Source organism: Eublepharis macularius, chromosome 5 (genome assembly GCF_028583425.1).
Source record: "Eublepharis macularius isolate TG4126 chromosome 5, MPM_Emac_v1.0, whole genome shotgun sequence".
Classification (NCBI taxonomy): domain Eukaryota; kingdom Metazoa; phylum Chordata; class Lepidosauria; order Squamata; family Eublepharidae; genus Eublepharis; species Eublepharis macularius.
Genome location: NC_072794.1, coordinates 30492913 through 30508274, shown reverse-complemented (window position 1 = coordinate 30508274; position 15362 = coordinate 30492913). Strand labels below are relative to the sequence as shown.

General features: G+C 43.0%; 1 protein-coding gene across 1 annotated transcript; it reads right to left on the bottom strand.

The window, feature by feature from the left end:
* Positions 1-875: 875 nt before the first annotated feature.
* On the bottom strand, positions 876-15151 carry TADA1 (transcriptional adaptor 1). The gene is made up of 8 exons (XM_054980972.1): positions 15054-15151; positions 11548-11639; positions 10818-10883; positions 6271-6368; positions 4823-5032; positions 3694-3845; positions 2845-3007; positions 876-1581 (listed from the first exon to the last, which is right to left on the bottom strand). Exons 1-8 carry the CDS (start codon positions 15125-15127, stop codon positions 1429-1431), a joined length of 1008 nt encoding a protein of 335 aa, XP_054836947.1. The 5' UTR covers positions 15128-15151; the 3' UTR covers positions 876-1428.
* Positions 15152-15362: the final 211 nt, after the last annotated feature.

Below are 15362 nucleotides of genomic sequence, written 5' to 3'. Positions count from 1 at the left end.
GTAAGCTCCCCATGAAATAAATGAGCATTGTGTAAGAACAAAATATCTTTATCACTATGAACCTTTCTAGTAAGTTCTTGGGGGGAGAGAGAACAAGAGAAAGACTTGGGAACAATTCTAACTCAGAAGTAAATCCCATTTTATTCAATGTGGCTTGATCCCAGGAAAGAATTTTTAGGATTGAAACCCGTTTATTTCTTGAGTAAGAAAGTCCTAGGGGCAAACTACACGATATGTCTTCCTCAGGCTTTTCACGGGGACTTGCAACCACGGGACAGTTGCAATAGGAACTCCATTTAAAAATGTTGCAGGGGCCTAATTCTGGTCATGACTGCAGTGCGAAGGAAGGAAGGGCTATTGCATTCCCTCTGCGTTGTTTTCCAGATCCAAACAGATCTGTAGGGCATTATTTGCCGTCAGTGACTTCACATGCAAACATTCCGTACATACAAGGGCAATTAATTTTGGGTTGGGAAAACAGTGGGGGGAAGAGGCACAAGCACCCCCCCCAATGTTATGGTACCAACTGGAATTGGGCCTGTGCAACAATTCTAAGTGGCGTTCCCACTGAGAACTTGCACCTATGGCTGCAAGTCCCTGTGAGTACCCAATGGAAGGCATAACTTTTAGTTTGGCCCTAAGACTGCCTTACTCAAGAGATAAGCTCTGGCTAAAATCATGACCCACTTTGTCCCTTAGACATCCTTCACACAGGAGCTGTGGTGCAATCCCTGCATGGTTGCCTGTGATGCAGTCCTAAATGGTTATGTACGAATGATGTCATGAAGCACAACACAAGTTTTTCAGGCTAAATTTTGGCATGCTGAAAAATCTAACAGAACTAAAAAAAAGACAAATATTCCCTTTTATGAAAATTGCCTTGCAAATGAGTTTATTATCATGGAATAGCATTTGGCCCGTTTGTCATAAATCAGCATCACAGAAACCTCTTTGCCAAGTGCATGTTGATTGCCCAGGCAGCCCAGGACTGAGGTTCAAACACAGTTACCCTAATAACTGGCCAACTGTTCAGTGCATCCCCCAGTGCAGGAACTGGCGGCCTGTTGACTACAGTTCTTCACATCTGTTCAAAAACAACAGAAACAAAGCAACAACACAGGATTCCACAATTCCCCATCTTTCCTTGACTGAAACAACAAAAGCTTTTTCAGAACTATTTGCACTCACTTTGGTTAAAGGCCACTGCCTAACGAAGCAGTATAGTCCTTAAGGAAGACAGGGCACCAGGTTGTTTGGGGGGCTTTTGGTGGGATTTTTTGGCCATGTGGCTTTCTGCTAGCAAACACAACACTCTCCTGCATCTCAAGTCATATTTCCATAGGAAAGACATCCACGTTTCCACTGGGAAACGCTGGCACAGCTACGCAAAGTCCAGACGCCCAGATCCAAGAATTACGACTGTTGGCCTCAGCACATCGGGAGCCCTTCCTTTGCCGCCAAGCGGTGCCGGTGGATTTTGTCTTGCTGCAGCTCTTCATGGTTCGGATGCCAGAGCTTCAAGATGATTCGTTCAATATTGAGAGCATAGACAGTGTGAGCAGGGACCACTTCTCGGTGGATCTGCAGGTGGCACATGGAGGGAAATCTTATTACCAACAAATTATGGGCTCAAAACCCTCAATTTTCCAAGTGAAGCTAACATCTCCACACTTTATTTTTTTACTTCTTATGCTTAGTCATCTCCTATTGCACTAGTGGGCTGCATTGAGAAGGAGGGATAGCGAGTGAGAAAGGAGGCCCCGCTGGCTGCCGAGGCAAACAAGGTGATGTTACCTGCCCAGCCAACCAACACCAGGTCACCGTGGTAACCCTGACTGATGCTCACTGTTGCTCATCTGATTTTTATAGTGCCCAACATGAAATAGGATGGGGCTTAGTATCTGGCTCTTGGTTCCGTTTCTGGATTAAAATGGGAGGTGAACTTTTTTACCCTCAAAAAGTTTTTTTTTTAATGATCGGCAGTCAGAACAGCGCCAGGCATCCTCCTTGCAACAGTAGGATTACCCAGCTAATCCTGTCTCCCAGCCTCCCAGCTCCCCCTCTGCCCAGTCAGTGAGGATTCAGAGGCTGTACCATGTTTTCTAGGACCCCTCTACATCTGTCAACCGTAGGCTAGACGGAGTCTCAGGGTCTCTTATCCTTATATAAGAAGGCTGGGGGAGGATTGAAGCTGCACAAGCCCTCTCCATGCTGAAGGGCTCAGGGCACTGGATGCATCCAATGGTGGAGACTTAATTTTTCAAGGCACAGATCAGCCCTCTCATGGTATATGGCTTTGGAAAGACCGCACCTAGCACAAGGCTCTGTAGCCCCAATCCTTGCTCAGAATGCACAGGAAAATGGCAGGTTAATTTGTAAAAACCGGTAAGATCTGAAGGTCATGGAACAGAGAAAGGACCTGTTTTCTGGAGCTGTTGCCTGTTAAACTTGATCCCAAACAGGTGCTTCATTAACAGTCACATGCAAGAGAGAAGTGTTTGTGTAGACAAACGGCCAGTGTGGTGCAGTGGCTAGAGTGAAGGACTAGGATTTGGGAGCCCAGGTTTGATTTCCCACTCTGTGATAGAAGCTTGCTCGGTGACCTTGGGCCAGTCACACACTCTTAGCACAACCTACCTCACAGGGTTACTGTGAGGAAAAAATGGAGGAGAGGAGAATGATATAAGCTGCTTTGGATCCCCATGGGGGGAAAGGTGGGATATCAATTATGTAAAAAAAAATTTAAAAAGTAGAAGAGCACTTTCCATGGAGGTTGTTCAGACTGGTTCTTTCCTAGAAGACACCTCCTCCATGAGAAGCTAGTCATTGAGACAACAAAGTTACCTGGAATGCCTCAAAGAGGTCATACATATTCACAGGTGGCAGAGCTGCTGGTGCAGTGTCCCCGGAACAGGCTAGCAGGAGAGCAGCCTGCTGCTCGGCATCATCAGGAAGAGGGTGGGAAGCCAGGTTCTGACCAGGAGGGGGCGCTAAGCAGGTGGGAGGGCTGGAAAAGGAGAGATGGGGAAAGGGAAAAGTAACCCTCATTGCATTTTGGAAACGCAGATTGGCAAGTTTGATCCCCCCGCCCCCGGTACTGGTTTAGGCTTTGTCCAAATTGTAGAAGCATGCAGTTACTTTGAAAAGACTTTTTAAAAACTGGATTTTGCTTGAACCAGTTCCAAACAGTTGAGTGACAAATTCATCATCTAACTATTTAATTTCCTGTAATTATTCACAACCAAGATTCCCAAGATGATTGCAAATATAGCTTGGAAGCTTGGCTTTAGGAGAGGAGTATTACAGCTCAGTGTTTATCTGCCACTGATTAGCTGTTAAATGAGAGGCAAGGTAGAATGTGAGAATTTTACTGACTACTATTTTGCCTAATCCTGTGACTTGTACTGGCACAACTAGCAGTGAGAAGAGAAAGTGTTAGGGCATCGGACAACCCCCTGTAGTGGGTTTTCCACTATTGCTGAAAGGCAGGCAGAGGACGAAACCTCAGAAACTGCGCACTGTATCCCTGAGCAGCACTAGACAGGTATGCAAATGTTGTTGCAAAGCAAAATGTTATGTTTGACTTGTTCAATTTTTAAGTATCTAAAATGTTACTACAGTACTTCAAAATTGCAGTTTTCTGCTTTCAGAAATTCTGTCCTCCACTGTGGCACAAAGCAGATACTTCCTTACCATTCCGTTAGATTGTTGTAAATGACGACACTGTTCTTCAGGTACGGCTGTGGATTGACGTTGCTTCCAAAGGCATACTTGAAGTGACCATCCCTCAGGCGGTAGGACTTTCGCCTGGATATTACTGATGCTAAGATATCCTTAAGATGCTTCTGCAGAGACATAAGCCAAACACCACAGCATGAGACAAGAAATGAATAGCAAGAGCATATGGGTTGAGACTCTTAGGGAGGGTCAAAAGAGACATGCTGGTCACCGATATTCCGACTCTCAGACACTAAGGGCCAACCCAGAAAGAACAGGTGCAGATACATTTAGTTATTCACAAGTCTGTCCTAGTCATGCATAAAGGAGAGGGCAAAAGATTACCAAGAGACTTATAGATGAGGAGAGAGGAATCCCCCACTCTACTACCCTCCCCCCACCTGTTCCTTAAGCTACTTTTTGAGTCTGCAACTATCTTCCTTCCAGTATTAAGACCAGGCTGGAAGAATTGTGCCTGAAGCAGTAGGCTGAGAAGAGAAAAAAAAGGCAGGGGCAGGCTTCATATCGCCAGCTGATGCAAAAATTAGGCCTTTTGCTCTCCACATCCAATGTGAACAGGGCACATCTGTGAACAGCAAACATGGCTGCTTCTTTCACATGTAGCTCGCGCTAGAGTTTTGCAGATACACAAAGGTCCACACTCAGCCCTTGCTCTTTCCCTCCAGTCTGAGTAAAGTTCCACACGCAAAGCCTCCTAGAGAAGCACATCCACTTTGGATCCCAATGGGGAGAAAGGTGAGGTATAAATGAAGTAAAATGTAAAAAACACTTTAAAGAAGAATCAGGCCTGCGTTTGTTTTACTTTGTAAAGCACAGTATTAGGTGTTTAATGAACAACAATTACCAAATCTTTGCAAGAAGACCTGCAAAAAACAACAACAGAACAGCCTGCTTTGACTGTACATTGAGAAAATAAACATTAATATACACATATCCAGAGGCTGTATTCTGTTACATGGATACATATATATATAAAGAGATTGCCAGCCCAGAGGCTGCCTCTCTCGCTTCACCCAAAACAGTGAGCTTCTTGCCTGCAGCACCATCAGAGCCATGCACAGTTGCCCCATTCTGGTTCTCTCACCTCCACAGCATAGACAACGACCGTCACAGCCTCTTCAGTGACATTATCCAGGCCATGCTCGTAAGCGGTGACGATCATCCTTCCCTCCAGCTGGCCCCAAGTGGGAAGCATCATTGTATGCGAACACAGCTTCAGGTCATCCTCTTCTTGGGGGTCCTTGGCCATAAACTGTGGGGCTCCAGACAATGGATTCTGTGGCTGGAACCGGTGCTGTAAAATGTAAATGGTGCATTTTGGTTATCTAGCTGCCTGCGACACTGAGATACAGCAGTATATTGTTTGGATATGTCACCCGCCACATCCCTAGTAGTCAGGTAGATTAAAAAACTTTACTCCTGAACATCTACTGGCAAACAGTCGGAAAGGGGGAAAAAGCTACCACCACAAGCTAATATAATAAAAGTTGGGAATTCATGATAATGGACAAAAACTTGACACAACTGAAAAATATGGAAAACTCAAAATATACCTCGAATTTCTAAAAAGAACACCTTCCCTTTATTTCATATGCAGAAACAATGAAAAAAATATAGTATGGCCATCTAAACTGAAGGCAACATAAACTGAGTTTTTATTGTAAGTTCATTTAAAAATTAGTTTAATGTATGACAGTATAACATACTGTTGACAAGAACATAATTGTAACTTCCATCTTTACAATAAAGCAAAAGATGCATGTCTTTGTAAAGCAGGTCCTGTTCCTCTTTTTCAGAACCCTCTGTGCTTGTAAATGTATTACGATCTCAAATTCAAAAATAAAAAGTAAAAAAACAAACCTTTATTTCATTTCACAGGGCAACTCCTAGTAAGGTAGGTAATATCATTCAGGGATATGTGTAGACTCTGTTTCCAAAGAAGTACAGAGAAAGCAAAGAATGTGGTATAATGGATAAATGTCTGCCAATCCCTTTTGTATAACACATGAAAAAGTTCAGGAACTTTGTGGTACCTAGGGTGGGGTGATATGTTATGGGAAACATAGGGCTACTGTAAAAATAGCAGCCTTGGGTCACATTTTCCCTTTCTTGATCTTGTAATGTCCACCATAAGTTATCTCCCAAGATCATTTACACTGTGCCATTTCTGTATTCCTGTTCCACATCCTCAGAAGTGAAATGCACATTGTAATGGCGCCAGACCAGAAGATAAGTCACGCAGCTGAGCAGAGAAGCATGGAACCCTATGGGCTGGATCCAGCCACTTTTTTTTTTTTTTTACTAAGTCCCACCCAATTTCTTTCCTTTCTTCAGCCCCTACCTCACATGCCTTTGGTCCATGTAAGTGCCATGATCTTCTTTATAAGCTTCTTCATGGTCAAAGGGAACTCTCCTCCATCTGGTTGCATCTGGCCAAACATGTAAAGTTCCATTCCCTGGGCTCAGTTCACTGATGCCCTGTTTCCATCACACGTAAGAAAAGACCAGATCTTTCTTAACACACAAACTTACATCAAACTTCTGTCGAGCAGATGAAAACTTTTTCTTCCCTTTGGGCTTGCCAGGTTTGGTTGCAGAACCTCCAGTCCATGGCAGAGAGCCAGCACCCTCTGAAACAGGAGAGAAGAAAACAGCCCCGCTCAGACTTGGCAAGGACAGAACTGAGTTCATAAAGCAAAAAATTAAAATACGACTGATAGCAAAGAGCTCTTCAACACCCATCGTGCCCTGTCCAATTTAAGGTCAATTCCTAAGCCAAGAGGTCCCTTATGCAGAGCCAGCAGCTCCCTGGCAGTCGGACAAATCACATTTTAGGACTTTCCCACGCTTGTAATGCCTTTTTGATTTCAGCAGGAGGGCTGCTCAAGCAACATTAAAGCACTCCTTGCAAACCTCTGAAATGCAAATATTAGACTGCGCTCTCTGAGAAGCTCTCCTTTTACTGCACATTTGTATTACGTACCGCAGCAGGGCCCTGAGAAGATTCTAAGAGGTTGAAAAATGTACACTTTAAAACTGCACTGGGACATCTAATATAGATTCATGAATAATTTGCCAGATATGTAAAAAAGGAGAGAGTGTAACAGAAGACAAGCAGAAGTTGTCCAGTTTTTAAGCATCTGAATGCTGTCACCAAGAGAAACTAGCACAACTCAAAGGACCCCATTCCTTGCATCGAACTGTATGTAAACGGTTCATGCCGCTGCTGGTACACTAAACACACAACAGTGTAGCCAGCCTGTGATAGAGATGCCACAAGAGGCAAGGCAGCCAGGGTCTGTGGCATGTCTGAACATCCTTTCCTGCACCATGTTGCTGTCTCCTCAGACAGCCCCTAACAAGACGCAGGTCTTTCATATTTTAGGCAGAACTTAAATGTTTGCCAACACTGTTACAGACCTTCATTAATGCAGAGCTCTTATTTTCTGGTGACGTTCTGAAGTTTAGCAACAGAGTTTGAGAATGTATGCGCTACAGAAGGACTACTTTGAAGTAGGACATCTGATATAATGGGATGGGTAGAATCGGGGACAAGTTGGGGAGGAATGGGGTTACTTGGAATTCCTACAGCAGACTATTATGGCTAGAAAATGTTTGGACGGAGAAAGGCAAAAATAACTAAGTTACACTATTGTTGATCTAAGGGTTACTATTCACCTAAAAAAGAACTTCAAGGGAGAATCCCACATGCCAGCGCTGAATTAGTACTCGTCAAGAACTTCAACACCCTTTGATCTTCACAACCCAGCCTGAACTAGGACTTGGTTTGCTCACTCACTATAGGTTCTAAGAACCCAGCATAACCCATCCTTTACAGATGTTGATGAGTTCAGCCCATCGTGTTTCACATTGCACCTTCCTTGATTAGATTTTATGTTAATTCAACTCTGCCCATTTTCAATAGTTAGACAAAGTCTTCATCCAGCCTGGATGAACAGAGATCTCTCCCTTCTGTTGCTTGTAACTACGTGTAAATAATTGCTATGAATGTACGCTTGATGACATGAACTGTGACTCATGAAAGCATATGTTGGAAGAAATGTGAGTTGTCTTTAAGGTGCCACTGAACTTCAGCATTATTCTGCTTGTAGAAACTAAGGGCCAAGCTAGTTGTTGTGACAGTGTCCTCTTGGCTACTATGAGGACGCCACTGGCATTTTAAAATAGGACGAGGGCCCAATTTGAGCCCCCAGCATGGCTGGCTGAGGTGCTTTTGCGTTCCTCCCCTGCCTTATCAAGTGCTGAAATTCACCCCCCCCCCCGCAACAGCTGTTTCAACACATGAAAAGGAGGAGGGAATGAACGCTATGCTGTATGCTTGATGGGGATCGAGCTCTCACAGCATTTTTTGCTTTAAAACGGCAACCATATCCTCATATGGTAGTGTCACGAAGATGCTACCATATCTAGTTTGGCCCTAACACAGCTACCCCTCTGGAATCAAGAGAGAAAGTGAGTCTCAGCATATTGCAGGGCATGATGGTGGTAAGAAAGGGGAAGAAGCTACATTTCCACCAGCACCCAAAGGAGCCTAATGAACATGCTTGGGAGCCACCCAATTCATATTAATAATTTCTGTGTTTTCCATCAGGAAGGGAGAAGGAAAGAACAAGATGCTTTATTTTAGCGCGCTTGCATTTGGGTCAAAACAACAAAAAGCAGCCACCATTTTCTCATGCAAGTTCCAACAGGCATTTCCATCACTCCTGCTTATGCTACTCCAATCTTGTTTTGCTCTCTGGAGGATTTTCCATATATGCTAATGTGGGAATCTACTAGGGATCACAATAAAACTCAGTTCTGAAAGATTAAGGAACCCAGAACTGCAGCTGCTCTACTTTTGACAAGTTTCTGAACATTACAGCCACAATTGCAAGCAGCCCTCTACTAACTTAAAGCAACGCCCAAAGTCATTGAATTACAATTGACAATTTGTTTTTATTCTGTGCATACGCTATGCTGCAGTGAACAACCTCCCCCACCCCCATTTTCTTAGCTTTATATTTTACCTTTGTCCACCTGGCTCTTTGCTACTTAGTCACTCCTTGTTTAGTTAAATGAGGTCAGTTAAGTACATAAAGATGCTTCTTGGGTTTCAATTGATCCCTCTCCCATTTCCTTAGTTATTAAGCTTTTTACACACAGCTTACGCAGCCCTACCAAACTGCAAATGTCAAGACAAGTAGAAACTGGTAAAGGGCGGGGGGGAGAACTGGGAAGGGCTATACAAAAGGATCACACACCTATCGTTCCAGGATTAGGCAAGCAGGGAACTGTCACCTCCAAAAGAGATTTCGGCTACCAAAGATTCTCTTATCTAGTGCAGAGAGAAATCCTCCTATCAGCTATCTACATTTTGCTTAGTGAGCGAGAGACTGCCAGAACTAAACAGTCCTAAACAATCTTAGTTTATCATATGGTGCTTGGCAAATGCAAAAATGGGCACAATATCGAGAGGACAAAAAAAAAGTTGCCAAGGGATATCAGGGTGGCTTGCAGGCTCCAGAACGTTCTGCTTCCTGAAATAAGTTTCTTGCTTCCATGGCGGCAGAGATAAACTCACAAACATGAAGATAATGTCATGACGTCAATGGCAAAAGATACACATGTATTTTTGTCTTCAAATGGTTCATAGTGGCCTGCTATTATTACCATGTATATCGTACTTAAACATTCCATTTTAAAAATTACAGAACTGTACAGGACAGCTTTCTATAAAAAGAACAGGGTCACACACTGTGAAATTTTAGGTAGTTCTCACTGCTTTGTTCATTTTATACATTATCCTGTCACTGTTTCTCCAGTAGTTCAGAAGGGCCCTTTATCAAGGCAGTAGGGTCACTGTTAACATCGGTGAAGTTTTGCATTGCTTTGTTCAGTGTATACACCATATTACTGCAGTGTTTCTCTACTTCTGTAAGCCAGTTTTGTTTCATTGTTTGCTGTATGTATTACAATGTTTCGTTGTGCATAGCATACTGCTTAGTACTCTAATTATACAATTCTATTTTATTGCACTGATGATTGTATATATAATGCTCCGATTGCATTGTTTTCAATTGTGTAATCCACCTCAGTGAAAAAGGAAGACTATACATGAAATCAGTAAATTATTAAATAAAATTTAAAACTTTTGAACGTGAAACAGCATCATTAAATGTGAATCGAGAGAACTGGTCTCCATCTTTCCTTCCCTGCACCTCTCTTGTAAAATGATTGGATGTAGCTGTTTGGATATTGTCAGCGTAGTACGATAGGGGGATATGAAACCTGCTCCTCGGAATCCTACAGAATATGAGTTCTACATAAAAGCCTTCTCACCACTGGGCTACAGACACCTGCGATGAAAGGAAGCCTCGCAGCTCTCGCTTGCTATCTGTGGCCTGCGCCATGTAGGTGTGGTCATGAAAAATAGGTATTACCTTCCATGGTGAGAAATTCACTGAGAATGGTTAGCCCACTTCTTAACAGTCCCCTGGATTTACTAACACAGGCAGCACAGGCTGAGAGGGAAGTTCTCTAACAATTCAACTAAAGCTTTCCCAAACTCAGCAAAACAGGTAGGGAGAGAAAAGAAGGCAACCCATTTTGCTGTGGTTTATTCAGATAATAAATTCAGAATAGCCAAGGCTAAACAAGAGAAATGGCTCATTCCAAGTGCAGTTCCCATGTTCTATACCTATTTGCCCCAATTCACTTCCCCAGGTACATCTGCTTCTGATGTTACTGGTTATCAACTGCAGTCCCAAGACCCCTACTAAGGTTGCTTTAGAAAGGTTAGAAGCTCTTAGCTCGTGACTCACAGACGGTATCTCTAGATGAACCAGCAATTGATTCCAGATGCACTCAAGCCATATTTTTGTTTTTTTTTGTTGTTTTATCTATATTGTATTTATTGTAAACCACTTTGGGCCTCCCTGGGGAAAGAACAGTACATACATACTTGCATAAATAAATACTCATAAAGTATAACATTAATCGTAGAATGATGCCTAAGATAAGCATACCACAGCTATCTCTTCAAGTCCAGATGCATGAGAATTTTATTGTTGACTCACCAGGTGCAGAAACCAAGATCTGGCATCGTGTGAGAATAGCCAAGAGGAAATCATTGTGTGAATGGACTGTCAAAAGGAAGGGCGGGGGGGGGGGAGAGAACAAAACAGAGAGAGTTCATACAGGTGATAGCAAGCGGCCTTACAATCATTTCAGTGTTTGTATTAGCACCACAAAATAGCAAGGATGTTTTGGAGGTTGTTAATTCATAGGGTCACCATGTGTCAGAAGTTACTTGATGGCACATAACACACACACACACACACACAGTGAAACAATATTTACTTGAGTAACCATTATTGTAAAACAATAGTACTTTATACAATAAACTATTATGTTCAGTATTTTGTGGTTCTATGCAAAACTGAGGAATTGATACGGGACACATATTTCAGCATCCTGAGAATCTCAGCTTTCAGCTTCTAAAAAGCCATTCAGGCTTGGACATGTACACTTGCAAATGTATCAGCAATACCCAGTGAAATCTCTGAAGCTAGAGAAAGGGCTAAATAAAGCCTTCATTAGTCATGGTGTGGTTTCACTTTCCTCATTCCCATGACCTGCCATAGCTGAATCATTTTAGAGAGGGTCGTACCAGACTGATATTTGGCTGGCAGCAAGCAATCTCAGTATATGCAATCCCTGATCTCAGCATATCCCCAATCTCAGTATATGCATTTACTGATGGGAATATGGAATATAGGCGGAACAACTCAGAGATGTGTTTCTTACCATTGTCCTGTGTGAGGAGCCTTCGAGCTTCTAGGTCAAACTCTTCTTTGCTGATCTTCTGCTTAAACCACAGCTTTAAATTAGCCCAGTATCTGTACAAGGTATAAATCGTATACAATCAGCGATAAATTCAGCCTCTCTCGTAAAAGGCCTATCTTTTAGTTTCCTAGAGTACAATGAGAGGAACTGCAGGACTGTTCAGGCAGAACACTGTCTGCAATAAGAGGGCTGGTTTCAGCTTGACAACAACTATTCGGGCTTCCCTGCGACTTGCAGCATTCTTACCACCATTTTATATTCTGTGACAGCCAGAAAACGCAGCCTGGCACTATGGAGCAAGACAAATGACACGGTGTAGAAGGCTAGCCAAAGATTTGCAGGTGCGTTCTTCAAAAAGTCCCAAAAACGGAGGCAGTGGCAGCGTGGCCTTCCATCATCAGGGCCTGCCTGCCACCACTGTGGGTTGGGGTGGGGTAGAAATGGGCCACAGGCCAGTCTAGTGATGGTGGATGCTTTCTGTAGCTCTCCTAGTCATAATGCATCTTTTACGATTTGAAGTTAGAGCCTTGATCTGTAGTAACTCAGACATGGATTTGTACAGGCAAGACACCCCAGTTTAAGGTTCATGGAATATATTATTTAACTGCAACCAGAACTAAGTGAGCTGCCATTTTAATTCTGTTAAACTCCATGCTCTAGTTTAAAAAAGAAAAGATCCTGTGAGCCTGAAGTCTATCTCCTGCTGATCTACTCACAGGCCCAATGGCTTGATCCTGGACCTTTTCCTCCATCCCTTAGAAATGATCTTTCAGTCTCCACAAATACTTTCAGGAAAACAGACCCTATGATTTCCATTGTTCATCTTACCACTAGAACATAATTCTCATAACCAATTTAGCTTCATATAATTTAATTGTGGGTACTAGATGCAAAGGAGAGGGTTTCTTTACTTTTATGTAAAATAGGGGACTTTGCAAGTACAGCTGCTCATGCAGAAGTGAGAAAAGATGCAGTTGCAAAAATCCCTCTTAACTATTAAAACCTATGGGAACCCTGTCTTCCTTTTCACTTCATTACCCTTATTTTTGCCTTGCAAGGCATTTTGCAAATAATGTGTTGGATCCTATGAGCTTGTACAAATGACACTTAAACTTGCCTGAGATTTCCACCTATCACCCCTTTCCCAGTAGATACCCCTCCATACCATTCCTAAAGGAACTCTGACCCACCCCCCTCCTCGAAGCAGAATTTCAGGGAGAACAAGAGGCAGGAAAGTTCCATTCCACAACTATGCTTGCAAAACCCAACCCAGTGTCTCTAAGAATCAAGCTATCCCAGCTTGCAGTAACTGGGTTACTTTTTCATTTCTTATTTCAGGATGAACTATAAATTTGACACGGGCAGAGGATACTGTGTTATGTATTTTAGAACCCTAGGAAGTGATGACAATGTTAGTGCTGATAGTAGCAGCAATGAAGCAGTTGATGTAGCTGACATGCCAGCAGGGGGAACTCAAGTTCTTCGGAATCTAGCATTAAAAAAGAAGGTTGGGATCTACCACAGAAACATATTAGGAGATAATTTGTAATTAAGTTTGGGGCTTCATAGCCTAATTGCTTAATAGCAATGCCAAAGTGGATTCTGTTCTCCTTAGAATGTCATTTTCTACCCTGATTTCATGGAAAAGGTTCAAAATAGGCAAGATGTCACAGTTTTCAAACCAACTTTCACTGGCACCACTTTCAAACGCTACAAAATTCAGGCTGTCAACAGAACTGCCTAAGTATTTGTTTTTATTTATTGTAAATGAACTTTCCTTACTACTTAGAAATTCTTGTTTAGGAGGTGACTGAAGAGAGCCAGTATGGTGCAGCAGCTAGAGTATCAACCTAGGATCTAGGAGACTCAAGTTCAAATCCCACTTTGCCATGGTGACCTTCAGCCAGTCACTCACTGTCAGCCTAACCTCCTTCACAGGACGATAAAAAGTGAGGATAAAATGGAGAAGTCACCTTGGGTTTCCACAGGGGAGAAAGGCACGGTATAAATTAAGTAAATAAACAGATAATTGAAAATATATACTGAATCAATACTTTACTGTCAGTCAATTTAGAGGGTATCAGCCACTAACAGACTCTAAGCAGCCACATGACTGTACCCAAAGAGTGAGTGAGATTCTGAGAAATATGTTGCGAGTGTCTTCACGAAACGATAGTTCCCAAGATGAGAGACAAACAGTGCCATCCTAAACAGAGTTATTCCAGTTAGCTAGCTAAAGCTAGCTAAAGCTTGTAATGCAGACCACCCCTATTGAAGGGCCACTCACCTACTCCACCAATACTTTCCCTCCACACCATCTACTCACCTGTACCACCTCTTTTTTATTTTCTTTGCAATACTCTTCCAACAACACACACTTTCCTATCATCACAGCAATCTTTCTCCATCCTAGCCCAGAGAAACTCAGACTCACCATACATTTCAAGGGAAAGAGTGCACAGGCAACTCTAATTATAATACAAAACAAATGTCATTTTAAAAATGTAGAAGAGCAAGATTGGGGTTCAGTAGCGCCTTAAAGACCAACTAGAATACAATCCGTCTTTCAGTCTTGAGGTGCCCTTCGTCAGGAGCTTTGACTCTTGAAAGCTCATACCCAGAAATCTAGTTGGTCTCTAAGGTGCTACTGGACCTGAATCTTGATCTTCTACTACAAACTAACGTGGCTACCCACCTGAAACTACCTTTAAAAATGTAATAATTCAAGAGGAGAATTCACCCTAGTCCATATATTTTTCCTCAACCTTATGAGTGTTTTAATAAAATTTGACACTTTCTGTCTTCTGGTGAATACTTAAAGTTTTGGTAGCCAGTGCTTGCTTTGTAGAGTTTCATAAACAAAACACAGTTTTACCCAGAATTCACCCTCTTAAAATTGGGAGTTTCGTCATTGTGCAGTCTACACACAGTTATGCCCGTCTAAGCGAAATGAAATCAACATCAGGTTCTAGTACAATCTATGCAGGGTTATACAAGTCCATGAGCTGAAAAAAAACAATGGACTCGCAAAGCTCTGCATTTACTCTGCAATCCTATTATATGGGGCGAGGGTAGAGGGGAGCAAATAAATTAAAAAAATTTAAAATCCCAAAGCACAGGAATCACGTCGCCACAGATAGATGCCCCCCTATTTATTGGGGGGGGGGATACAAACACACACACCACACACATCCCTCTATATGCACATCTGTATATGCTGACTAAGTGCAACCCTTCATCCGTCTGATCATATAGTCGCACGTAAAACAAGTTCAATCCGTTTTTCGGTTAGGAGCTGCCTCATTGTGGCCAAAAATGAGCCAGCATGAGGCGGAGGCACGCGGTAGGCCTCGAAAGTAGCGTCCCGGGACAGGACAAAAATCGAGACCGAGGCTCCAAAGGCCTCGACATCCTTTTCTCTCTTCCCCCTTTCCCAGTCCGACAGATGGGGCCGGGTCATCACTCACTGCTTCACATTCTCGCCCAGCGCCTCGCTTAAGTTCTTCTTAGCCACCTCCAGCTCGCTCACGTAAGTCGCCATGGCGAAGGCGGCTCCCAGAACTGCCCGCCCGCGCCACTTTTTCGGCCAACACTGTGAGCCTCACAACAGCAAATCTTTCCAGCTTTTGTTTGTTTCACGGCTCCCAGCCGTATAGGAATACAGAGGAAGAAAGGCTGACCATGTGACGGCACGCCCCCTCCTCCTTTTCCACACGATGAGTTGAAGGATGCTGCCACAGTAGAGGCAATATAACAAACCGAGGCTCCTTCACTCA